Genomic DNA, 26,889 nt, shown 5'->3' with positions numbered 1-26,889 from the left:
AGGGAGGAAATGGAGAGGATGAAAGAGGGAAGGAAGGAGGGAGGAAGGAAGGAAGTGAAGGAGGTGAAGAAGAAAGAAAACAATTTCCATTAAAACACAGAGTCCCACAATGTTTTTCAAAGAGGCATCTGTGCTTTGAGATATATCACCCAGGAACTTTGCTTTGAGCAAATATTAATTTTTCCTAAAAGTTATGTATTTTTTAGGGGAAATAATCATCAATTTTCGGAGTATATGAGTGTAAAGCCTGAAATTCCAATCCCTGCGTTGTGTAAAATCTGTTTTACAGGCCACTGCTCACGTGGGCCCTTGAAAGAGCATTGAGCTGGCTCTGGCTCCACTTGGCTTTGCCCAAATGCTGCCAGGGGGATTTGTCCTTCTGTGCCTCAGTTTCCCTCAGCTCTAAAATGGACCTGTAGGGCTTTGCCTCACCGTGGCTGGGTTTTGCTGGAGACTTAAATGAGAGAGACAGCAAGATTTCCATCAGCCAGCAGCAGAAACACACAGTTATTTATCATTGCTGTTTCCAAGCCACAGCCAGGATGCCAAAAGGAAAACCTGGCTGGCAAATAATTTGTTGAAATGTCAGACTTTGCCCCTGCAAGGAGGCTGCTACACTGACCTGCAGCTTCTCATCCCCCCGGGCCAGACTCAGGATTTGTAGCCAAGGAGGTGCCAGGGGAGCTTTGTCACAGAGGCACCTTCCTTCCTAAGGGCTAAACGTGTTTTGGGAGCTTTGAGATAAGCACTGAGTGATTCCCTGGCCTCATCAGTGAGACAAAAATCATTGACTTGTCTTAAATGTCATATAAATGTGGGAACATGCAATTGGTAAAGTATTATTGGCTCCTCAGGATGGAGCTGATAGCAAGACCACTGTATGAAAGGCACGGACCCCTGCCTTAATCCCAGGGCCTGGCCTGTCATCTCCTGTCACCATAGCACTTGGATGGATCCTTGAGACCTCCCTGTCTTTGGGAAATCACCCCAGGCCCCCGGAGCTGTGCTCTGCAGAGCCCTGGGGTGATTACACAACCCAGAGTATGGAGGAGGAACCCGGGGAGCCAGATCCAGGTGTGGCAGGGAGTGGACAGCAGCAGCAGAATGTCCCAGACCTTGAATTTCCCGGGGCCAGCAGCAGGACCAGCTCCTCCAGGACTTCTGATCTGCTGATAAAGCCTTCTGCTCCAAACAGCCAGGCTGCTTTTGCTGGGCTTTTGCAGAGAAAAGCAAGAGGCAGGCAGCAAAGATGGAGAACTCTGCACGCTTTCCTACCCAGGTCTTGGGGAACCCAAAGTTCACTCTCATTTTGACTCATTCACAAGCCATTCCTTTTCCTCTGCGACAGGATCAGATGGTTTTACAGGGCCTAATAATGGGCCCTTGTTGTGACACTTCCTTGCTGGAGTGGAAAGTCCCTGCCCCACTGATTTTGCAAGCAAAAATTAGTGGGGCTGGCAGTGGGGTTATCCCACACTGCAGCTGGGCCTGACCATGGAAAGGAATTTGGGAGAGAGTTGGGAACTGGCCTTCAATCTTGTACAGCTCAAAGTCAGATCTGCTTTGTCTTCAGGATAAATGGTATTATTGTAAATACAGGGTAAAGAGTTGAGGTGAAGAAGGGCAGTCCACTTCCAGTGGGTGAGCATTCCGAGGGTGCTGCACATTCCTGAACATGGGTCCCAGCGGATAAAGTGTTATTTGGAGCATCCAGGCAGGGTCCCTGGAGTGGAAATCAACAGACCCAAAGGCCTGGGACTCAGATGCTGCTGTGGGGTTTCAAAGATGCTGTGACACCTTGCAAGAAGTGTGACAATGGAATCCTTGGCTCACAACTTCATAATTTCCTTCAGGAGCAACTGAAGTTTCTCAGCTGTGAAGCCAAATATTTTTTATTCTTCCAGTGGAGTGGGTTTGCCAGTCATCCAAACCTGACATGGGCTGGGAAACGGCTTAACTCGGGACCTGCAACTTTCTCTGCCCTGCAGCATTTGTGCAGCTTTTGTGAAGGACAAGCCTTGAGGCCTGCTGCAGCTCTTTGGCTGTTTCTACCTCTTCTGGTATTGAAGAAATTTTGGGGCCAGCCCTGATGACTCAATAAAATGAAGGCTGCTCTGTTTAATAGTGTCCCCATTAAACAAGGTGTGGGAGGTGAGAGGCAGCACCCAGCATGGAGTCTGGTCTATGAATTGGATGTTTTAGAGTCACAAATGTGTTTTGCTGGGTTATTAGTGACACCTGTTGAAAAGAAAAAGCAGGGAGGTGAGTGGGGATCCCACAGGGTGGGAAAGGGTGTCAGAGCTGGGGCATTGCTGAGCTGTTCATGCAGGGGCATTGCCCTGTTCTCCTCCTGCGGGGAGGGGAATGGGGGACACCACGCTCCTCTTCACTGGGGAACAGTTTTACCCACCTGGGTCTCGTTTTTTCCCTCCTGGGCCGATGCAAATATTTTGTGCCTGAGTTGCCTCCCACGCCTCACCTAAGGGGACTGTCAGGTTCAAGTCACCGCGCCCCGAATTCCCCTGCGGCTGCGGCGGGACAGGGCGAGGAGGCGCCTCCTTCCCGCAGCAGGATTTGAATAACCAGGTGAGAGCATCGGCCTTCCTCCTCGGGGCGTTTGATAATTGACCAGGCGCCCATTCCTGCGGCAGGGCTCCGTGCCCGGCTCTCCGTGCCCTGCTCTGTGCCTGGCTCTCCTGCTCTGCTCTCCCTGCCCTGCTCTGCCTTCCCGGCTCTTTGTGCCCGGCTCTCCGTGCCCTGCTCTCCGTGCCCTGCTGTCCCTGCCCTGCTCTCCCTGCCCTGCTCTCCCTGCCCTGCTCCGTGCCCGTCTCTCCCCGCACAGCCCGGCCCCGCTGCCACCATGCCCACCCGCTGCCTGCTGCTCCTGGGGCTGCTCCTGCAGCTGCCAGCAGCCTTCTGCCAGCAAGGTAAGGGCCCGACATCCCGGGAAACAGAGGCAGGGAAAGGCAGCGAGCTCCCGGCAGGTGGGAGCTGCTGGTGGGGGACAAGGGACAACAGTGCTAGGGGAGGGAAAATTCATCCCTGCCTCTTGGGGAGGGAAAATTCATCCCTGCTTCTGCTCCTGGATGGGTGGGTGTCCGTGGGGTTTTGCTGGAGCTGGGATACAGAGACTCCCTACCTGTTTTGCAGAACTGCCACCTGAGGTTTATCTGAGGTGCTTGCACAGAGATAAACTGCTCTGCTTTACCTCTGGCGGGACTGTGCGCTGAGATGAGCAATGTGTTTTCTTAAGGCTTTTTTTTCTTTCTTTCTTTTTCTCACTCTTATCCTTGAGCAAGTGTTGTTCTGGGTTGCTCCCTGAGCTCTCTGATCCTCCTGTTAATCTGTAATTTTGATCATTGCTGAGGAGAGGGAGCAAATATTTTCCTCAGCAAATTGACCTCCTCTTCCCAAAGACTTAACAGAGAAACTTCCTGTGCTAGGGTATTATTTTTAGGATAATCACGAAGGGCTTCTCTAGTGCTAGGAATAACGAGGAGTAATTAAAACTCATCTGGTGCTGCCAAAGTCCCGGAAAATTCCCTCCCTTTTTCTCCTCCTGATGCCCCAGCCCTGACCGCTCTTCCTGTGTTTGTTTACCAGCTTGCCGACAATTGAACAGTCTGGAGTGTCCATTGTCAGCAGGGTTGAAAGTTTTGCTTGGAAAGAGTAAAGAAAAAAAATCCTTTAATGAGGATTCAGATCCTGGCACAGCTTCCTTAGACAGCAGAAAAGACAGGCCAGCCAAAGCTTTCCAAACACTCAGAGAAGATGCATTAAAAAGCAGGTCTGTGTCTTCAAATTAGCTGTTGAGTGTGGAAATGGAATTGCAACAAGTGCACAGGTTTATTTTGGCACCGGCACTTCCTTTGGTCTGGTTTGTAGCTGCAGATGTGAGGAGACACATCTGCCAGGGCTGCATATTCCACACTGCTTAGCTTGGCTTCAGAGATCGTGTTTGTGGGGGAAAACCCCGTCATTACCACGGGGAAACACAGAGAGGAGGTGGCAGAGCCCGAGGGACAGGCTGGCCCAGGAGGGGCATCCCGGTGAGGCATTTTTCCGGGAACACAACCCTGTTTCCACAGGTGAGACTCATCCTTTCAGCCATCCCTCCCGGCAGGGCAGCAAGGTGTGCTGCTGGTGGGACTGCGGCCAGGCAGTGCCCCCGAGGGAGGGCTGGGACCCGAACATTTACTCCCTGAATAGATCTATCAAGCTCTTGCTCCTGCCTGATCCCCATTCCTCCTTTGTTATGCCCGTGCAAGTTTTCCAGCGGGCACTTCAGCCCAATGCATTTGCCATTCCCCTACCATCCTTATCTCCCTCTGCAGCCAGGCCCTACATGATCTCTGGAAGCCAGAAACCCTTGATTTTCGTTTGGTGTTTTCACTCTTGGCTTTGGATGCTCTGGAATCTGGTGGAAGCAGCCACAGGAGTGAGATTTCACTGGCAAAACCATCCAGTACCTCCTGAGCATTGCTCCAAGGAGGTCTGCTACCACTTTTCTTCCCCCCTTCTTTCCTGGAAGATCACGAGATGCAAATTTGGCAGTTTAAGTCATTGCTGACTTCATTCCCTGGCTGCCCTTGAACTCCCTTAACCCCAGCAGGAACCTCACAAAGGGCTGGACCTGACCATCCCTCCACCCCCGCCAGGCTTAGGCTGGAAACCCTGGGTCTGGCAGGAAAAATAAACCACAACTAATAAATAAATGTGGCCAGCAGCCAAGGGCAGAGTGAGGGAGGATGTAGAGTGAGCCAAAATTAAGCCAGCAAGCAATAGGTGTGTTTGGGGCTGCACTCACAGGCATGGTGGGCAGCAGGGCAGGAGCATCTTTGTCCACCAGGTAGGGCAGGAGGGGACTGACCCCTGCTCTTCCCCACTGTCACCACCCCTGGCAGCCTTCTGATCCAGTGGTATTTCAGTGGAAACACGCTGATACAAGAGGGAATTTCTGTCTGAGCTCCTCCTGCTTTAGTTTCTGCCCTGGGACCTTGCAGAAACACAACAAATGTCTCTGTGGGGAGAGGGGAATGAGAGATGCTACTCAGGGCTGTTCTCACAGCCCCTTGCCCAGCAGTGCTACTGCTCTCCAGACTGGCACTGCTGGTGATTCAGCTGGCCAGGCTGATTGCACTCCCAAGAGGAAAAAAAGAGCTGTGTTTTGGGGGTTGAGGTTTGCTGTTGTTTTATTTTTTATTTTTAATTTAAAAGTCTCTTGTAGTAAAGACTCCAGGAGCTGGGGATGCTACCAAAGGACAGTCTCCCTCCCCAAAATCAGAGGGAGGAGAGGAGAGCTGTTAGCAGCAGAGCCAGCGTGAAGCTGGCTGTGGGTTATGAGTTGGCACGTGTGGAGCACGCAGCCTGCTCTTACTACTGCTAGTAAAGATTGTTTTCTGTTTATAGCAGAGGTTGTCTCCTGTGAGACAGAGGAAGTGCTCAGTGTAGAGTTCCTGAGGGAGACTGAAGCATCCCCTGCTCATCCTGGGGCAGCTGAGCCTTGCAGTGTCCCTGGCTGGCTCTGAGTGTCCTGAGGCTGCTGCTGGGGCTGGCAGGGGTCACCCTGCACCTGCCCCTGCAGAGGGACCAGGGCATGTGCAGGGCTTGCTGCTTTGATCAGCAGGTGAGGAAAAGCTGGGGCTGAGTAAATGGTAATTAAATCATTAAATCTCAAAGGCTGTGTGGACAAGGTGTCCTTTAGTGCTGATGTGATGGCACTTAAGGATGGGTTTGGCTACTTTCAATGCTCCATTTTCCAAAATCCAGTGGGAGGCAAGGAGCAGCCATCCCAGCAAGGGCTGGGACAAGGTTTCCTCCTCTCACTGCCTGCCCTTGCATCCTGCCCACATCCAGGAATGTGTCCCACAGCCTTCCCACCCACGGCTGGATTCCTGCTTAGGTCTGGATAGAGAAGAATGAACCTGTCAGTCTGTTCCATCCCTGGGGGAAATGGGGCCATCCCAGCCAGCTCCCAGACCCCCATTCTCCACTCCAATGCTGCCTGGGCCTCCGCCAGCCCCTCCTTTTCCTTGTGCTGAGGTTATTCCTCTGAATGCCTCAGCCTTCCATTTCTGTCATGAATCATTTGCTGCTCTAGAAATTTGTTAGATGGTGCATTTTACCAAAATTCACAATGACAACTCTTTGCTGTGGGAGTGGCAACCAAACCTTACACTCTCCCTATTATGGAGTCCTTATTTTACCGGTCAGTATTTGGAAAAAAACCCAGGAATGGTGTCTGTGGCATCTGGGGACAGAGAATAAGCAGTTTGCTGAAACCCCTCTGCCTTCCTTTGGCAAACATTCTCCTTCTCTCCCTTCCTCCATGTCCCCCAGGCTTTTCTCCCCCAGCACAGGGTCACCAGCCCCCCAGGGTGCATGTTTATGTATTTGTATGTGGATGTCAGTGTACATGAGACCCCAGAGCTGCCAGGCACCACACTCCACATGCAAACACCAGTGAAAACTCTGTTAATTGTACTTTATTTCATTGCTATCACCCAGGTGAGCCTGCCTGAACCCACACCAACATTCTGCTGGGATTTCCAGGATCAAGCTCTCATCTGGAGCTTGCTGAAGCTGCATGGGAGGAGCTGGGCAGATGAGGCTGAGGATGAATGTCTAACCCTGTGCTGTTCTCTCCCTGCAGCCCGGGGCAGCCTCCAGCCGTGGTCACAGGGCGTCATCGCAGTGGTTGTGTTCCTAGTCCTGGTGGCCATCGCTTTCGTGGTCAACAGGTTCTGGTGTAAGGACAAAGTGTAAGTGTGGGAGGTGGCTCTGAGCTGGGCTGAGCTGCACGTGTCCCTTCCAGCAGCCTCTGTGCTGTGCCAGCACTGGGAACACTGTGCTTGCTGTGCTGGAGATGGGCTGGGAGAGCAAAGACTCCCTGTCCTCATCTCCCTGTCCTTGCGTCCCTGTCCTGGTCTCTGATCCCTGTTACTGATTGCCAGGTGGGAGCTTGCACTGTAAAAATGCTGCCATGAGGAAAGAAAGCACTGGGCTGGGAATGGCAAAGCTGTGGCATCGTGGCTGGATCACATGGAAATGTGTTCAGGGACCTGGCCCAGCCTGGTTTTCTGTGGCTTTTGGGTTTGCAGCTCCCATGTGCCTTATATCCATGGGATAACAAGCCTGAGCCAGCCTTTTTTTTTGCAAAGCAGACAGAGCCAAGTTGTGAGAACACACTGAGAGGAGCTGGGGGAAAAGGGAGGTAGTGGCACTGGTAGTACCTCCACCTGGAGCCCATGGCACAGGCAAATGTGGTGTCTTTATTCATCTGAAAAAGGCTCTGTGGTACGGGTTAACTCCTGCCTTGGCCAAGCAGTCACAGGCTGCTGCTCCTGCTCAGTGAGCAAGGCCAGCTGGCTAAGTTGTAGTAACCTGATCTTGAACCTGAGCCCAAAGGCAACAGGGGATGAAAAACAAAAGCACCTACATCTGTTTCCTGGTCCCTCTGCACTGGTGGGTTTGCTTTAAGCTGGAATCTTCTTGCTCCTGTATGTTCCTGCAGCCTCTCCAGGCTGGGGAGGTGGGCAGCTGGTTTACACTCTGAGCATCAGCAGGTTGGCTTTGGCCCCAGAGATGTTTTAAGCAGACCCCTTTGGGATGCATTCTGGGCCAATGCATGACACAACATGTGTATATATATATATGTGTATATATATATATATATATTTATATGGTCTAATTTGCCACTGTGGTCTTTGTTTCCTGAGAGGAACCTTTGTCCTCACACTGAAGGAACCCTCAGCCCATGAAGTGGCAGGCAGGGGTGGTGTTTCCCACTGCTGCCCGTGCCTGGCTGCCTTCTCCCAGCCTGGAGGCAGAGGATGCTGAGGAGGGCTTGAGGAGGGAAGGTGCCTTGTTTTAATTAATCTGGCCTTTCTTCAGAAGAGCAGCAGCAAGGCTCGGCAGCCTGGAGCCCTGCCAGCTCTGTGCTGTCACTGTGACAGCAGCTATCAGCTCGAGCCACTGCCTGTTTGTGCCAGGCTGTTCCTTGGAAAAGCCTCTTGAATTGCCCTTGGGCAAGGGCTGGAGGAGGCAGGGCCGTGCAGGTAGGGTGGACCTGCACCCACCCTCTGCTGCTAAACCCCCAGTGCTGCTCAGGCTACAGCTCACTCCAGAGCTTTTGGAGTTGGGCTCCAAACACCCCATCCCTGCCCAGTAGATCCTTCTGCAAGCCATCCAGGCTCACTGTTGAGAGAGAGCAGCTCAGCTTTGCTCTCAAGGATGTGCACAAGGACAGCCCTCCTGCTCCAGGCCTGAGGCACCAGCGGAGCCCTGACTGCTCTCTCTGTGTCTATCGAGATCCACAGGGACTGTTTTGTAACAGATTACACAGAAATAGACTGGAAAAACCAGTCAGCAGGAGGAAACAATCCCACGTATTGACAATGAGTCCTGCTGACTGCCAGCACGGTGCTGGGAGTCACTGCTGCAGAGACAGGGCTGGCACTTGGCACAGCCTCTGCCAGCCTGCAGGGAGGGTGTTCCTCCTTGTCCTTCTGCTGGGAAGGAGGCTGAGCAGGGTGTGTGAGGACAGAATCACATCCAGGTCGTTTATTGTCTCTGTGGCGTCACCAGCAGTAAGGGACTGCTCCCCTGCATGGCTCCTTTGCTGCTCCTGCAAGCTCCTCTCTTCCCTCCCTGCAGGGAAAGTGCTGAGAACGTGGTGAGTGTGGAGGACAAGCCAGATGCTGTCACGTCCAATGGCCATGAGGGGAGATACGTATCAGCTGCAGCTGACTTCAGGTGAAGGACCTGCTCAAACTTCTTCCCCTTGGCTCCCAGGCTCTGCTCTGTTCCCCTGGGGACAGCTCAGACATGCAGAGCTGTGGTCTCACCCACTCAGGGTCCTACACGTCCCATGCACCTGTTTCTGGGGCTTTTAACATTTCCAGGGGCTAAGCCCAAGGCAGTGAGGGACTATCCCCTTCTCCCTCATCTCTCCCTATCCCTGCAGCTGAGCCCCACAATCCATCCAGCACCTCACAACCTGCTACGCCACATTTTTCTTGTACTACATCACAGCTTTCCAACAGAGGAAACCACCAAAAGTGACCACCAGTCACCACATGGATGGTGACAGCCAAAACAGCCCTCACTAACAATTAGAGCAGTTCCTACCCCACTCTTGGCTCTGATCCTTTCAGGGTGACCCCTCCTGTGGTCCCCATCTCAGCCCTCACTCAGAGCACAGCTGGCACCAGCAGGGTCAGGACATCAGTGGGGCTTTGGGGATGCTGGTGTTGGGATTGAGCTCAGCATTGCACTTGTCCCTCTTGGTGCAGGTCCAAAGAGAACCAGCATGCCTACGAGAACACTGTGGAGCCTGAGGAGAAGGTGATCACCACAGCCATGTAGCAGCACCCACCACCCTCCTCTGCCCTCGATCCACTCCCGCTGCTGCGATGGGCATTTCCACAGAGACCCTCTGCACTGGCACCCCTGGGACTGAGGGGCCCTGGCCTCTCCACAGCACCACCACCTCCTGATCTTCTCCTTTTCCACCTGTGGGACATGCTCTTGTCCCCTGTGGGCTGGTGTCCACCTGGGCATCAGTCCCCAGGACAGGTCTGGAGGTGCCACCTCTCCTGCCTGGTGGTTACCCCGCGAGGTTGTCCCAAGTCCCAGGAGGGTGTTGACCTGTTCAAGACACAGAGGGGATCCTGCTGAATGCCTGGGACATCCCCACACTCCCAGCTGTCCTCCAGGGAGCTGCTGAAGGAAAACCTGCTCTTTTCTCCCCAGTTCACCCTCCTTTTTATGACCTACACCATGCATTTTAATGTCAGAACAAACCTCCCCCTCTGTACATATCTTCCCGGTGAGCAATAAAGAGAATTGTTGCCTACGACAGCAAAGAGGGTCGTTCTGCTAATCAGCCAAAGGACTTTCTGGCATCCCACAGCTCTCCCAGCCTTCAGGCAGTTGGGAGAATGAAGGACATCAGGGAATGCTCAGCATTTGGACTGCCCCAGAGCCTCAAAGGGATTTACAGGGCAGTGAGAGCATCATTCCCCTCCATTTGCCAGGTGGGGTTGCTGAGCCACAGAAACAATCCAGCACTTCTCAGTGCTGCTCAATGGGTGAAAGGCAGCATTCCCTGAATCCCACTGACCCCAGTGTGCAGCCCTACAGCCAGCTGGGAGCCATCTCCAGGCTGGAGGCTGTCCATTGATCAATGCTGCCAGGAAGTGGCTGAGGGCCACTCTGGCCAGTGCTGGCTGTCCTGGGGCAGCTGGCCATGGTGCAACCTGCTCCTGCCAGGCTGCTCATTAACCAGGGCCTGCCTTCTGCTGTGGTGGGGGCAGTGCCAGGGCCACCATGGCAGCAACAAGTGTTTCTAAGCTGTGGCATTTTGAAGATTGAAATGAGAGGCCTCTGATGCTTTGGCCATTCCTGGAGCATGAGTTACTCCAGTGGCATGAAGGGTCCTCTTCCTGACCAGGGAAGAAGGACTCTGCAACCAAGGGCCACCCAGCTGGAGCAGCACTCGGGTGGGAGGTTTATAAGAGGGCATTTTTGGCAGCCCCTGGGAGCGAGGTGTTTCTAGGGCTCTGCTGTGCACTCCCCACATGTGAAGGTGCTGATGTCCCGAGCAAGTGGAGACGCAAAAATTCAGGCAGGTGTCTTCCAGTAACAGGTGCCCCATCTCAAAAGGTATTTTCCCAAGAGCCTGAGGTAGGTGAGTATTTTGAAAATGCCCTCAAAGCCTTGGCATTGAGAAATCACAGCTCCTGTTGAGAAATTGGATGGCAGTAGAAGAAAACAGGCAGAAGGGTTAGAGGGGTCAAACCCTCAGATATGAGGGCAGGATGGCTGCATCCCCACCATCACGTCAGAGCTGTTGCCATCTTCCACCCTCACTTGGGTAGCTGGGGGCTGAGCCAGCCCCAGGCTGGGTCCTGGAGCACCCCAGCTCTGTCCTGATAGATGCTGCTCCCTGACTCTCCTCTCACAGGTGCCAAACATCACGTGGGTTTGGAGCAAACCAAGCTCCCCAAGGTTCAGTGGTACTGCTGCTCTCAGCAGGGTTTAAGGGTTAGTCATTGCCTGCTTCTGCCCTGTCAGCACTTGGGCTGGGGGTGTGGCAAGAGGAAGGGAACCCATTAATTTTTTACCTGTCAGTTGCAAAAGAAGTGAACAATGTCATCCTTATAATGAGTAACAACAGGAGTTCATTCCCTGCCCTGTGTACACAGTGAATGTGTGACAGATGCCTGAGCTGCTCACCCTGCAATGCCTGGATGTGGGGTTGGAGTGCAGGTGTGCTCAGAGGGTCTCAGTGTCCCTTTCCCCACTGACCCCTGGCATGGCTGTGAGTCTGAGCCAGGACAAGGCTTCACTGCTGGGCTTGCCCAGGAGCTTCCCTGCTTGGTCTTATCACAGCCAATGCCCCTTTGGAGTTCCCTTCCCTGGGGAAAGCACCCTGTGCAGGGGCCAGTGCTATGTCCTAGCAGGATCTCATTTCTGCACTGCCTCAGTTTCCCCTATCTGTGTGAAGCAGAAGCTGAGGCTGACTGAAGCTGCCTTCCCTCGAGCTGAGCCGTCGCTCGCAGACGCTTCTCGGTGTGATCCTAAAAAGAACAAAAGGGAGCGAGCATAAATGAAATTTATTGTAGAAAAATCTTAATTAGATTTTAAGCCCCAAAGGGAGAAAAGTGAGGTATTATCTGACACAGCTAATGAGTGTTAAGGGTCCATTGTTATATTTCTTGTTTACCTTTCTGTGCTGGCTGATACAGCCCAGATCCTCGTCTGTACTGCCATAATTAGGATATCTCATCTCTTGCTGATAGGGTCGGGATGCTCTTTAAGGCACAATGCTGTCTCATCCCTCCCTGGCAGGATGAGCGTGATTGGGAAGACAACTTCTGGTGTTCCAGTGCTCGTGCCTTCCACACAGCCCCCATGAGCTGGGGAATGTCCTCCAGAGTCTGGGCTCTACCTGAGACCCCCAGGTGAGGAGCACTTCTCACAGCCTCACAGAGCTCTCTGAAGGGCCCTAAGCCAACTTGCCCAAGGGCCAAATCCTCCCCAACAACTCTCTCCACACAGCACAGGGGGATGTAGGTGTCCATCACAAGCCTCCTCACACCCACCAGTGAGGGGTAAAGACACCACGAGTGCTCCATCCTTCCTCCCATTCCATATTGCCATTATCTCTGAAGCCTCGGGCTTCAGGAAGATGTCCACGGTTGTGCTCTGCTGCTGACAGGAGCAGAAGATATTCAGGGTGGAGGTTTTTGCATCCCCACTTATTTACAAGGTGTATAATGACCTTTCTTTGGGACCTAGGAGGGTGCAACCCATCTCTTGGAACCACAGATAAGGAGATATCTTGTTGGAAGCCACCTTTACTCTGATGCTTCCCCAATCTCTCCTGAGGCTCTCTATCTATGAGGGCTTGAGATGTTTCAGCTGTAACTGGAGCAGTTTGCGCAGGTGGACACCTATGACAGAAATTATCCCAAGGTAGTTTAATTGCAGATTTGCTGTATTCAGGTAAACTGCTGCTGCAAGCAGCTCTATCCCTGCACCTGAGCAAACCTGGAGGTTATATCCTGGCCTTGGGCACCTTGACACCCAGGAGGTGTGATTTGGATCTCCAGAGGAAAAAAAGGAGCCTGTCCCACCCCCGTGGTCCTTTGGGTGGGGAAGAATCCCAGCCACCCAGGTGGGATCCAAGAGCATGGCATGGAGGGGTGGCTGTGTGTGGGCAAGGGGGCTGCAAAGTTTTTGGTCTCGATTCAAGCCACTGAAAGCCAGAAGAAAAATGCCATCCATTGTTGGTTTATACACCCGTAGTAGCCAAACAAACATCCCCCGAGCCTGTCCTTATCACTTTATTACACCTGCTAGAGTGAATAGATTAAAGAGAATGGGGGAGGGGGGAGAAAGCTGAAGAATCCAGCAGAAAAACTGGGTTTTGGGATTGTTAATTATTCTCTGGGGTCTCTAATCTTTAACTGGCAAACAGCATCACTAACTGTCTTAAAGCCCCTCCTGGAACATCCTGATAATAAGCCATCTGCATGAAGGCACCCCGTTATCTGCCCTCCTCCAGCCGCCTGTGACATGGCTGGAGTGGGAGATAATGGATGTGTGGTGTGTAATAACGACACGTCATTCATGATTATCGGCCTGATACCCAACCTTTTAGCTCCATTGTTTGTGCTTCAAAAAGAAAAAAAAAAAAAAAAAAAAAAAAAAAAAGAAAAAAAATGAAAAGGAGAAGGGAAAAAAGGAAAAGGGAAATTTTTGGTGCTGTGGATTGTGCCGGGGTCCCCGAGGTGTCTCCGTGCCAAAGGGGCTGGCTCTGCCAGCATCTCCCAGAGGGTTTGTGGTACTCGGGAAGGGCTCGCCCTGGATTGGCGGCTGCTGTAGCCATGGTGACGGAGGAGCGAGCTGAGACAGCGCAGAAATGTCGCTGCCTGCCAGGGAGATACTGGGGCAAATGGGCGATTAGATCAGTGTCACTGCCTGCTGCCCCGCTCCTCACACAGCTCCTCGGCTGCTCTCCCAGCCGTTTGGGGCTGCCTTGGCAGAGGAGGTTATCTTGTACAAGCTGCTGTCCAGAAACTGCCACCGTTTGAAGGTGGGGGCATGTTTGTGCTGCTCAGTTTGACCTGGCTAAGCTGAAAACTGGAAGAGTTTTCTCCATTAGGGCTTCACGGTGCATTGGTGCTGTGAGATCTTCCCTCAAAAGCTTTGGCCCTTCAAACTGCAAACCTGGTTTAAGCATGATTCTTAACAGGAAGAGATTTTAAAGTGTTTGGCTCTGCTTGCCTCAATTACTGTCACAGCTGCCTGGAATAACAATCCATTTTTGCATCAAAAATGTCAGCAGTTTCTCCTCTCTCTCCCAAGCAGATTACCAAGAGCAGTTTCCCTGGAGAAAGTCTCTGCTGGAAATGGTTGGGGTTTGGCCATTCATGAAAATCTAGCAATCAGAAGGACACTTGGAAACCAAATGGGCAGCTTTGGTCATGGCAGTGAATAGGGTGATGGCTCCAAAACACAGGGCACTGTACAGTTAATGGGTTGGGCAGCAGCTGGGGGTCCTAATCCCAATTCCCAAACCAGGAGATGCTGTAGTGACACCTCTAAGTGTCACCAGGTTTCTTTTGGAGCCCACCACCAGGAGAATGGGATGGGTCTTTGTGTCCAAGAGCACCCAAAGCTTGTTTCTTGGACCACCTGGAGAGCACATGAGCAGAGCTTCAGGGTGGTTCGCCTCTTCCCGGATGGGTGGCTGAAATGTCTGACAAATAGGATTTTTCAGTAACAAAAATGTGTTTTTAAACCACTGCCCTCTGAAGGCCTGGCTCTGCTGGAGCTGGGGAGGAGGACAGCAGGAGTCTGACCTTTCAGACCTGAGCCTACCAGGGTTTCCAGGATGGTGGCACTGCCATCTGCACAACCTGCCCCCTGCCTCCTTCTGAGGGTGAGAAGGAGAGGGTTGGGAGAAGAGGAACTTGGTCTTCATCAGCCTTGCAAAATAAACACAAGCTGCACCTTGCTGGTTAACCTCAGCATCCCTGTCCCTTTTGGTACCCACATAGCTAAAACAAAGGTGTGGATCCAGCCCGAGGAGAGTTTTGTTTCTCCAACTGAGGATGCAGCAGCAGCAGAGATGGGGAGCAGGAGGGCTGCAGGAGTTCAGTAGATGGGGAGATGCTCAGGTTTGTCTGTCCTGATCTAGCCATCAGCAGAGAGCTGCTCAGGCAGACAGACAGGCAGACAGACATGGTTTGGATGTGTTGGTGATGCCAGTGCTGGGGGTGGAAGCTGCACAGCCTTGTCTGTCTCAGTGTCATGGCACCCATGCAGGCCTTGGTGCCTCAGTGTCCCCTGCTGCCTGCTGAGCGCCCGAGCCCTCGCAGTGACAAACTTCCCCTGGGCTCTGGGTAATGCCCAGACCCACGGGGGACTCTTACAGAGTGGCTGCTGAGGGTGGGCACAGGGACAGGACACATCCCCTGCCTCGCTGGGCCTGGCCCTGCTGCCTGCCAGGCCCGGGGGTTTTGCCAGGGGCCAGGGAGGATTTTCCTGTGTCTCCCACTGCCACCTACTGATCCATTGCACACCCTGGGCCTGCAGCTCACCCACAGTCCCACACCTGGGCTGGTGCTGGGGAAAGGCTCCCTGTACCCTCACAACAAACCCAATTCCAGTGCTCACCTTGGGCCACCCTGGAACTGAGCAGTAAGTTCTCAGTCTCTGCAGGACAGGGTTTGAGGCAGACTCACATCTCCTCTTGTTTTATTTTGCAAGCCAACTTTGTTCTTACCACCAGCAGTTTTGTGGTATTTCTGTTTTGCTTTGTTTGAGCACGGATCATTTCAGTTGTTTCCTTACTGGAAACGCCTGGAGTCACAGGTGAGGTGATGGATGGTGTGGGATCTGTGGAAACAGGCTCAACAGGGTGCACGGAAACACTGCTTGTGGCTTGGGAAAACACTGACAGCACTGCTCAGCCTTGCCTCTGGCTTGCTGGGCCTCCTCTTGCGCCCTGCTGCACCCCCAAATGCAAAGGAAGCCAAAGTCACACTTGGAGCTCATCCCCACAAGGCTTTATTTTCATGTCAGAGAGGAGAACAATGCTGACCACACTGTTCCCAGTGTGCCAAGTGCATCCTCAGGTTAGCTGGTGGCATTTTCTGTGCTGCCTCCTGAGTGCCCTCAGCTCAAGGAAGTTCAGAGCTGGGGCAGAAAAGAACCACAAGCATTCACCTCCATAATGGTGGGCACAGTGCCAGCCCCAGAGCAGGAATTGTTGGGAGGGAGGTGTGGGGATGCAGGGAGGGTCCTCCTGGCCTGGCACGCCCAGGCTGGAGGCAGGGCAGGGGCTGTGCCCAGGCCTTAGGCATCCCTGCAAACCAGGCTGGGTGTTGGTCACTGCCAAGCCCAGTGGGGAGCTGACAATGGGACAAATCTACAGGCAGGGGACAGCAGTCCTGTCGGGGAGTGTGTGAGGGCGGGTTGGAGATGAGGAGATGAGCAGGACAGGGAGGATGCTCCTGGAGGTGAAAGATGAGCCACAGCAATGCTGTGGAACCCCCTTAGCAGTGCTGCTCTCCTGGCAAGGAGGGGAACTGAACCTGCTGGGTTTGGTGTTTGTGGGCTCAGCGAGCCCCTCTGGATGATAGCAGGACAGGGGTTAATGTGGGAGAGCTCCACTGTGGGTCTGTTTGGTGATCTCCTCTTAAACATCTGGGTGGAGGGTGTCCCTTGGGAGAGCTCTTGCCTCCCTGCCATGGTACCCTGTGGGATCAGATGACCTTCTTCAAATGCAGGTGTATCCCATTGCTGGACCTGAGGACGATCTGTGGTATCATTATGGGAAGCTTGGATGGGTCTGGGTAGAGCTCGAAGCGCTGCAGGGTCAAGGCCAGGGCCACCTTCAGCTCATTCATGGCAAACTGCTGCCCAATGCAGTTCCTGCAGGGAGGGGACACATGCTCTGATTGCTGCCTTTGTCCCCAGCCACCCCCGAGCTGGACTCACCCTATGTGAGAGCTGGGGCACCTTCAGCTCCTGTGAGGATAACACTAGAGCTTATCTAGTAAGCCCCTGGTGCATTTATTTAATTTATTTTATTATTAATTAATTTTATTTCATTTTAAAAATAAATATTTATTTATTTATTTTTATTATCTATTTATTTAATTGCTTTGTTTATTTTATTAATTTTTGTTATTAAATATTTATTTTATTTTAAAAGATAAATTCATTTATTTTATTATTAAATAAATTTAATAATTTATTTATTTTTATTATTATTTTTTATTATTAAACATTGAAGAAAGTTATGAGACTGAGAGAACAGGGGTTTGCTTCACTAGGAAGTGCAGCCAGGAGCTAGCTAAAAGCCCAGACACTTCCAAAAGGACATTTCTGGCTCTGTGAAGTGATCCTCTTGCAAGCTACTGTCACCTCAGTATCCTACATCTGTCTATTGATACAGCATGGACCCATGAAGACTTGGCCCCCTTGGCTTTGAGGCACTCTGGGACTCACCCCTAAACAAGGGACTGGTGTTCCCAATGCAGGCAACAGAAAATCTAAACATCTCCACAAAGCTACAGGAAAAAATGTGTGAAATCCTACAGTGACCACAGAGCTGATGGAGCATGGAAATCCTATTAGAGGAGATGCTGTTAGGGAAAGCCTGCTTGAGCTGGCCAAGCCAGCCCTGACTTGTGGAGACTGAGGGGGGATTGGCCTTAGGAGCTCACATCTGAGCTAGGTCTCACATGCAAGACAGCCTGAGAGGAAGGAAAGGGATGAAGGATCTCACCTGGATCCAGCAGAGAAAGGCAGGAAAGCATGGGAGTGCCTCTGTGCTGACTTCTCTGGAGAAAACCTCAGGGGATCAAAAACCTGTGGGAGCAACAAAGACCATCTGGTCAGTGTTTGGTGTGATCTGAGCAGCACCAGGCTCTTCTCTGGTGCCCAGGTTAGGGCTGGATGTGGCCTCTGCTCCTGCTGGGGGAGCTGCAGATGATCTGCAGTCTATCTCTGCAGTCACCTCTCTGCAAAGCCCCTGAGTGGATCTTCCCCTCAGACATGCCCAGGTCACCCACTTCAATGCCCAAGGTGCCTGCAGTTGTTTTCTCATCCATGGCAGCAAGGATCAAGCCAGGATCTCTCCATTCCAGAGATGCCTGATCCTGGTTCTCCAGACAGCCTGGAGACAGGCAGCTATGCAGCCTTCTTCAAATTTTCCAGTTATTTCCTGAAGCCTCTAAAATATCATCTTCAAATCACACACTCTCTTGTGGGGCTTGGGGCTTGTCATACCGTTCTAAGTGTGTGCAGGGCAGCTGGAAAGCTGCCAGAGCATCTCTGTGTCCCCATGCACAAAGGGAGACTGTTGAACACCCTTTCCCAGCCCTTTGTCACATTCAAAGCCTTTGGGGTGTTTGGTAACTCGATTGAACTTTGTATTTAGATGCGGACTGTTGGAATTACAAGGGAAAATGAAACATAGTAGAGAGGCACAGGCTGCCTTCTTCAAGGGGAGTGGGTGTCTGGGCTCAGAGACCATCCTCCCTTTCTTGTTATCAAGGTGAAATACCTCAGGGTCCTCCCACACATCCTGGTTCCTGTGAATAGCAAATATGCTCAATCCAACCTGGCAGCCTGTAAAAGAAAAGTGAGGAAAAGCTCATGACAGCTCAGAGTGAAAATGCAGGAGAGGTGTTTTGGGATGCTCTCCCTCCCTGGGCTCTGCAGGTGCTGTTGCAGGAGATCTGGCAGGGATCTCCTGAACATTTCACACATCAAATACAAAGACTTCAGAGCTGGGTCCCCTTTTGTCTATCAGTGTGTCACTTTCACTTGGCCAGGAACAACACTCCACAATCCCCTCTGAGCTCTGGAGCACATCCTTGGACTCTGTCTGGCCACCCTTTCCAGGCTCACTGTGGCAGCAAGCTGTGGTAGCTCCATACAGCTACAGGAGAGAGAGAAGGGAGTCTGGAAGACCCTCCAGCCCCTCCACACAGAGCAAGGAAGGCCCCCTTGTCACAGACAGCAACATGAAGGAGGGACAAACTCAACAGACCTGCTGGCAAGCTGCGTCCATCAGGAAATGTCACGGGTTTGGAGAGCTCTCGGGACACACCAGGAACGGGTGGGAACAGGCGTAAGCTCTCTTTGATGCACATCGTGGTGTAGGTCATCTTCCCAAGATCCTCCCTGAAAGCAAACTTGCTGAGCATGCACTCAATCCCTTTGTCTGTGTCATTGACAAAGGTGTTACTGGTCTGTCCCAGTGCAGACCCCTAAGGGAAACCACTTGTCACTGATCTGGACAATTGGCCATTACCCACTGGGTGCCACCTTCCAAACAATTCCTCAACTACTGAACAGTCCACCCATCAAATCCTTCTCCCTCCAATGTAGAGAGAAGAATGTTGGGGGGAAGAAGACCTTCAAGGGTAAATTAAAAGAGTTCAAGATGAAGGAGTGAGAAGTTCTAGCTCACCACTCAATGGTGTCTCTGTCCCCCAGGATGCCCTGGATCTCCTCCCTGCAGCGCTGCTGGTGCTCAGGGTGCAGTGACATGCAGTAGAAGAGCCAGGAGATGCCACTGGCTGTTGTGTCATGGCCCTCAAACATGAAGGTGTCCACCTCAGCACGCAGGTCCTCATCAGACAGCCCAACTCCATTCTCATCCTAAGAAAGAGGAGAGCATGTCATTCCCAAGCATGCAGGTCTTTTGTTTTTATACCCAAAGGACTTGTATGATTTGGTGTCTCTTGTGCTCCCCTTCTTGTGCTGATGCCCCCTCAGTGGCACACAGTTCTGTTCTTTGGCATTTGGTGCAATCATCTCAAACATTTACCTTGCTACAAAGCAGAATGTCCAGAAAATCCAGGTGCTTCTTCTTCTGGATCTTTTCAAGCTCCTTCTCATTGGAGAGCAACATCTTTCTTTCTTTTATTACCTGATCTGCACAGAGGAGAGATCAGATCTGTGCATGCTGTCCCTCCAGAGCACCCTCATGTGCTTGGCAGCTCGGCCATCAGCTTGGACTCTGTTTAAGGTGTAACCCTCTGGCCAGTCCATGCTGTAACCCCACTCTGAGCCACTCCAGGGGCAAGTGGCAGAGAGGTTCAGCTGGGAGACAGGGCTGGAGAAAGGGGCAGGAATACCTGTGTGGGTGTGGGCCAGCTTGCAGGCATACTGAAACGCGCGGCCATTGTGAGTGAAGTTGTAGAAGGCAATCTTGAAGGGAATATTCCGGATCCTATCACTAAGGAGGTAGCTGAGGTCAAAAACAGCTCTAATATAATAGTGGGAGTCGCTGTAAGGAGACCGAGGGCAAGGCTGGTGTTAGCAAAATGAGTGGTGAAACAGGAGCGCTCGCTCTCCCAGGGTTTGGAAACTCAGGCACCGACCTCTGAGTCTGACAGTTGGAATTAAAGCTGAAGGCACATTTCATGATGCTGTCTAGTGTCATCAAGCTGACATCCTGAAAGAGCTCCACTGACCTCCTCTCTGTGATCCTCTTGTCCCATTTATCCTGGAGGAAGAGCCAGGGTAAGGAGAGACCGCCACCATCTGTGGTCAGGTCATATTTTCCTGTCCTTCTTCCCAGATCCACACTGCTAATTGCTTTCTTTTCTGGAAGCAGAGGGCCTAGCTCATGACACATTCTGTGAACCTAATCTAACTCTCTGTGCACTTCTTTTCCCAGGTATGAAAGGATGCACATCAGGGTATGAAAGGATATCCTTACAGTGGTTGATTTTATTGGCAAGCAAAGAGAAAGAATAAGTGGAAGCTCCAAAGGAAGGTGAGGAGAGCAATTTTAGAACTCTAAAACTACTCCAAAAATTCAGTGAAAGTACAAACTCTCTAAGCGCTGTCTCTTTCTCTTACTCATTTTTTATTTTCACTGTTTCACTGATGAAAGTGGCAGGAGTGGGAATTCTTACCAGCATCACTTTGACTGAGTCTGACATCAGGGTGACGTAAGATTTCAGCACGTCGTAGTGAAAGGCTGGGGTGATCATCTTCCTGTGCTGGAACCATTTGCTTCCTTCCAAGATCAGCAGCCCCTTCCCTGAAGCACAAAGAGCAAAGGCACAATCAGCTCCTGCAGGCCCTGATCACAGCTCTGACAGCCTCACTACTGCTTTTGCCTTACCAATCCAGGGAACTAGGAGTTTGTAGACTGCACTAGCCTTGGGATCTGTAGAATGGAACAAATATCAGAAATCTATGATTAACTGATGAATTCAACACAACCAAAGAGAAAATTCAGGATAAATTTGCATTAGATTTTGCCCTCTAAATCACATGATAGAATTAATCTCATTTAAATACTGTACCACCAGAGGTAAAGTTTAAAAGTAATCACTACAATTATGACTGCAGTGGACTTAAAAAACAGGGAAAATTAAAACAAGAAAATGTGTGTGGAAAAGAAACAGCCATGGCAAATTCCAAAACTGAGAACAATGGATAGGAATTACTGGGGAAGGCCGTGTATGTACCACTGATATGATGCACAGAAGGGAGCAGAGGAGAAGACTTAAGATGCTTTCTGAGAGTCATTGCCGTGATAGCTCACAATTTTTACTGAGTTTACTGGGAAGCACAACTATTGTGGTGGTAGAAGCCATAAGAGACAGTAAGACAGATGACCCTCAAACTGGGAACTGACAGGAAACTGGAAGGAGCAGGCACCTGGTCTCTGTTTTGCACAGGAATACACACTGCTCCATGAAACCTGGGGCAGCCTGGGAGTGTGTGAAGAGGAGCAAAAGAAGAATTGCAATAGCTCTGAAGGAAACTGGCAGAGGAGATAACTCCAGGCAAGTTTCCCAATATTTTCTTGGTAAGAAAGTGTCAAAGACTTCTCAGAACTGGAGGCAGAGACTCACCTGCTCGGCCAAGTATGGTTTTGGCATATTCAGGATGGTGAATGATTATAGACGGCAGGATTGGTCCAAACCATCTGGGAAAGGCATGGGGATATTCTTCTCCCCATGACACTACTTGGTGTAAAAAATTTTCAGATTTTAACTGCAATGAGAGTTAATCAGGGATTAATAACGGCAGAAAAAGAGGGGCATGCCAGGGAGAGAAGAATTGTCTATTGGGAAATGAAGGAAGAGTGGGTGGACTTGCCACACAGGGGCTTTTATGCTGCAGGTGGAGGAGGGGATGAAAAAGCAAAGCATCTGCACTATTGCCTGGTGAAAATGGCTGCATTAAAGCACCCTGCCTTTGTGGCCATGTCTTCCTCAGCAGCTATAGGGTAAGACACTCCTTTTGGTAGAAGGTTTAATGTAGCAAAGAGACAATAATTATGATTGCTCATATTTAAATAACTTTATGGAAGTCCCATGACTCTTTGTTTAATGACATGATTGAAAAAACATGATTTTTTTTTGCTAAATGATGCACACCACATATCCAGCACCTTTTACTCCTCCCCTGCACAAGCCTTGGCATTCCCTGCACAGAAGTTCTCTCCTGTAGGAAGAGACAGGAGCAGGGCACATGCACACCCCATCCAGGCCTTCTCCAACCTGACTGACACCTTGCACAGCTGGAACAAACCCACCCTGGCTGGGCCCAGCTATCCTTACCAGGTGATTGTGGCCATAGAGCCAGTGTTTCGGGGGGCCAGGGAATGCCTCCAGAGCTTTGATGAGCTTCTTCCTCTCCCAGTAGAACTGGAGCACCTTCAGCAGCACAAAGGTTACACCAAGCAGTGCAGACAGCTGCAGGATGGCAGCAGAGGGTCTGCTTATGTTGTCCAGCAGAGATGCCATGCTGTTCCCGGACATTGCCTTCTCCTGCCTGTTTCTCACCTGCTCCTCTCACACCGAGCCAGGTGCAGGTAAAAATCCTCTCTGTCCTCCTCTGCAGGAGCTGAGCCAGGTGAAGCAGAGCTGGCAGCAATTTATAGCTGCTGGAACATCAGGGCAAACATTGCGTCAGCACAGCCAGCAGCCTGTTCACCCAGTCCCCCTTTGACCTGCTTCCTGCAGCCTGCCCCTGCAGCCTGGAGAACAGCCAGCCCCTGAGCATTCCCTGCTTTTGCTGAAGCCCCAGCAGTGCTGTCACACCCACCCATGTGGGAACCCAGTGCATCCCTCTGGCTGTCCAGGATGGCCAGGAACCCTGCCAGGGGGCTCAGAAGCCCTGGCACAGAGCCCAGAACACCTGTGGGTTTGATTATGACCCGTGGAGCAAATTACCAACCTTAGATGAGGATCAGCAAGCCACAACAGTTTAGGTAGAATAACAGTGAAGTTATTATGGGGTGGAAAAGTAGATTTTGGGGTTTCTAGAATGGAGATCCAGGGGGCAAGATGGAGGGATCTGGGCATATCCAGCCTTTCTGCTTCTTCTTGACCTCCATCTTCTGCTGTGATGCTGGCAATTACAGGTTGGTTTAGAGTAGAAGCTCACTGTCTAGTATAGGTGATAGGTATTGGAATGTAATTGTAAAAATTGTATACAGAGTTTTTAGTATAAAGAGGTAACACTACCCTGGGGCAGGCAGAGTGTCTGGAACCGTCCTGCTGGACAGACCTCCGCAGGGCAGGAGAAAAAGTTTTATAGATAAGATGCAATGAACAACCTTGAGACCGAGAACTGAAGAGCACTGACTCATTCTTCAAGCGCCGAGCTGGGAAAAGAGACTTTTAACAATCTCAGGGTCACGGTGACCAGCAAACGATCCTGAGAGACCCACAGCCCTCCATGCCCAGGTGGATGAAGCCAGAGGAGGGAGGAGGTGAGATGCAGGCAGGCTGGGGCTCTGGCTGGGCTCTGTGCTGTCCTCAGAGGGTTCAGGTGTAGAAGGTGTTCGTCTGCCCTCTGGAAATGAGAACACACAGGACAGCTCTTCTCCATGAGTGGCTGCACGGGGTCAGCCCCCTGCACCTGTGAAAGCAGTGCCCTGCTTGAGTAGGGGTACTGTCTTGAGCAAAACATACCCTGCTTTGCAATATCTCTGAGATTCAAGAAACTTGCTGAAAATCTACCACTAAGACAATCTACACTAAAACAAAAACTGTTGGAATTTACTAAAGTACTAGTGGCTGAAGCTCCTTGATGTCAAGAAACTTGAAAGACATTTTAAAACATCAACTTGCATGAGATGGTCGTGAGCCAGAGAGTGGGCATCACTCTAGCAGCACACAAGGGATGTGGCCCTGCTCCCCAAGGGCTCCTTCCACAAGCCAGGAGACAAAACTGCTGTCCAGAGGAATCACCATGGCCAGTAGATGAGGCAAGGAGAGGAAAAGCTGCAGAGCAGGGAAGTGAGGTAAATGCAGCAAAGTTGAGAGCACATGATGGGGAGGTGTGATGGCAGGGCCATGCTCCCTCTACAGCCCTGGTGAGCCCTCCTTCCTCTGCCCACATGGCATCTCAGCTTCTCCAAAAGGGCTCTGCATCTTTGCATTTACCTCTCCAATGTAGTGCTTGGTTGGGGCCCAGGTAAAACCCTCCTTGCAATCCCTGTGCAGATCCTGCTGCTTCCCTGGGTTCCCATCCCATGAGCCCAGAAACCTGGAATGGCAATGTGGGGTTGGTGGAGAGCTGGAGTTCTGACATGTGTGGGTGACTTCCATGCATATTGTAAAAGTCAGGATCCCCAGATGGACTGAAATAATGTCCCATTGTGCCTTGGGATATTATGAGGATCAAATGGGTTATCAGCTGGGGAGGCTCATAGCCTGATAGGCTATAACACAGGGGCTGCTGAGCTCTGAGAGTGCTTCCTTTCAATATAACACATCTCTGAGACAGAGCACTTCTGATGTTTGGGCACTTCCCTTTAGTTTTTAGTCTAAAATAGCCATGTCCCACATTTTCTGCTTGTAGGGTCATTTTGCTGACAAAACCACTGTTTATCTGAGGTTCATTGTCATTGCATTGGAGAACATTCCTGGCAGGCACCACACTGAGCAGAGCTACCTTTTCACACACTTGGCCATCTTCATGAAAATTGGTGTGTCTTTTTGTACTGAGCCAGCTGTGTCTGTGTGAAAGTTCAGGGCAGAGTTAAAGGTTGATCTTTAGGAGGCAGAAAGCTGTAATCAAGTTAGGCATCTCTTAGGGAGGGCTTTGGGTACAGCCAGAGCATAAAGGGACCCAGTTTGACATGACAAACTCTCATGGGAAGGCCTGCAGAACATTAATAAATATTATGATGCTGTGTAGTTGGGTCCCTCACAAGCTCTGCACAAGGAAAAGAGGGATATGTGATGGTTGAGCCTTTGTTCAGTGCCAACGGAGCTGTTTGGACTGTCCTGTGGTACCTACATCATTACCAGACTGACCCATCTGGATTTGGCTGGCACCTTTCAGCAATCCCCTACAAAACAACACATAAATACCCCCAAACCCAGAGGTGGAGGGGCCGGGCAGGTGGATGGAGCTTCTGGTGCAGCTTCAGATGAAACTTTTATAGCACAGAAATTTTCAGTGCTGACAAAGTCCCTGGAGAGTGAGTTTGACCATGAACAGGGTTAATTTTTACCAAACTGGCTTCCTTACAGTTATAAATTAACCAGTAAACTCTGATTTACTGGTTTAGATTTTTTTTTTTTTAGTTTTACTGGTGAAGACAAGGGATATGGTTTGTCTTGAAGTTCATATGAGATGTCAAGTGATGAGCTAATATGGAGGGAACATAGGAGACAAACTGGCTAAATCCATTTATGGGGATTTGGAGCAAGAATCTGATCTTTGGTGATAGCAAAATTGGGTTTAATCCAGCCTCCAGCCTCTGCATTCTATGTTTCACTGGTAGAGGGGAGCGAAAAACCTTTCTCTTGTATTTCAGAGGTTTCACAGCAAGAGAAACCATGAACACTCACAGCCTGGGAAAGAAAACTCAGGGGGTTTTGCTGGGGAAGAAACAATGAAAGTTCAAAAGGCAAAGTTGCTGCAGAGCTGCTAACGAAGAAAAGTGAAAAGGGGCAGTATTGGTCTGATCATTGTAAAGGCCTGGGACAAGGCCAGAACCAGCTGTTAGCACCAGGAAAATCTACAGTCCTGGTGATGGAGGACTCCAGAAGAAGATCTCAGCATGAAAAAGCAGGTACAAGTATTTTCTGATAGGGGGAATAGAAGCTTGGCTTGACCTTCTGAACATTTGAGACTGGTGAAACTGCAGCTGGGTGTTAAAGGACACTTGTAAAGCTGTTACACATTTGCAGAGAGCCTCTGGAGAGTTGTCTTAGTGCTGTGGATGTCCATGTGATGGCAGAGGGGTCACAACAGTTCAGGCCATCAACAAGAAACTCACACTGGAGAATTTCCATCCCATACCGCAGCCATGGACTCAGCAGGCTGTGGGATTTGCTTTCTGGGTCTTGGGGATTTCTCCACTCACTTGAGACACCTAAGCAGAAGAGGGAGAGGATCTTCCTCACTGATTTAACTCACATGGTCAGAATTCATTGCAGAATAAGTGTTTTACTGAGCAGGTGAAATTTAGGTGGCAAATGGGTGCTTTGGCCCAGAGGCTGACCTTGCAGCAGCTGCTTTCCCTGGTTGTGCCTGTGTTTATTCAGATAGGAGGAAGAGTCCAGGCCCTCTGTCCCTGTGTGTTCCTGCAGCACATCGTGATGACAGATGAAATGTAGCAGTAATGCCAAAAAAAATAATAACATTTCAAGCTTCCAAACACATGATAGATGAGAAAATCATGGCAAGAGCCCAGCAAGTGTTGCAGAGTAATGCAAGCTGCCTGGATCCCATCTGACCACACATGTCTCGAGGATGAATGTATATCTGGAAGCATTTAATACAGCTGTCTGACAAATATGTTGCAATAGTTATTTAATTTACAGGCTGCTTCCAGTGTAAAATCCCAGCGGAGTTTAGATGAAATTGCTGGTGCCATCTGACAGTAAATTTGCCTGGAGAGCAGCGTGGGTCCTGGGCAGGCACTGCATTCCCGGTGCTGCCAGCCAGCTGCTCTCCCTGCTGGTCCTGCCACTTCCAGCATGCCTGGCACCATCTGAAAAAGTGCCAGCACGGAACTGAGACAGACAGACACCTTCCTGTGGCTGGGATGTGGCTGCACAGCGCCGGTGACAGCCTGTGGGGACAGGTATAACTGCAGGAGTAGGTGGCATCTTTGCCCTGCTGCTGTTGGAAAACCAAGCAATGAGAAAAACCCAAGATGTTTTTAAGTGAAACCAAGACTGACCCTTGTCTTGGCACAGCCACCACCAGGAGCTCTTGTTACAACAGTTATCTGAAGGTCTGAATCACTCAGTCCAAGGTCAGCCCATCATCTTTGCAATTACCCTTTCTGCAAAAAGTAGGGAAGGAAGAGAGAAGGAGGGAGGCTCTCTGCACCTTGACTGCCCTTATAGCAACACATCCCAT

General features: G+C 50.9%; 2 protein-coding genes across 2 annotated transcripts; one reads left to right on the top strand and one right to left on the bottom strand.

The window, feature by feature from the left end:
• Positions 1–2,628: 2,628 nt before the first annotated feature.
• On the top strand, positions 2,629–9,866 carry PDZK1IP1 (PDZK1 interacting protein 1). The gene is made up of 4 exons (XM_063166058.1): positions 2,629–2,927; positions 6,653–6,761; positions 8,656–8,754; positions 9,294–9,866. The coding sequence occupies exons 1-4, from the start codon at positions 2,861–2,863 to the stop codon at positions 9,364–9,366; spliced, it is 348 nt and encodes a 115-aa protein (XP_063022128.1). The 5' UTR covers positions 2,629–2,860; the 3' UTR covers positions 9,367–9,866.
• Positions 9,867–15,559: 5,693 nt separating this feature from the next.
• On the bottom strand, positions 15,560–22,416 carry LOC134423219 (cytochrome P450 4A4-like). The gene is made up of 12 exons (XM_063166056.1): positions 22,119–22,416; positions 21,408–21,549; positions 20,669–20,713; positions 20,457–20,584; positions 19,917–20,041; positions 19,671–19,822; positions 19,361–19,467; positions 19,001–19,191; positions 18,578–18,711; positions 18,089–18,153; positions 17,309–17,391; positions 15,560–16,449 (listed from the first exon to the last, which is right to left on the bottom strand). Exons 1-12 carry the CDS (start codon positions 22,317–22,319, stop codon positions 16,281–16,283), a joined length of 1,542 nt encoding a protein of 513 aa, XP_063022126.1. The 5' UTR covers positions 22,320–22,416; the 3' UTR covers positions 15,560–16,280.
• Between the last annotated feature and the right edge of the window lie 4,473 nt (positions 22,417–26,889).

Source organism: Melospiza melodia, chromosome 11, assembly GCF_035770615.1.
Source record: "Melospiza melodia melodia isolate bMelMel2 chromosome 11, bMelMel2.pri, whole genome shotgun sequence".
Lineage (NCBI taxonomy): Eukaryota > Metazoa > Chordata > Aves > Passeriformes > Passerellidae > Melospiza > Melospiza melodia.
Note: the sequence above shows the minus strand (reverse complement) of the source record. Positions and strands in the feature narration are given on the sequence as shown.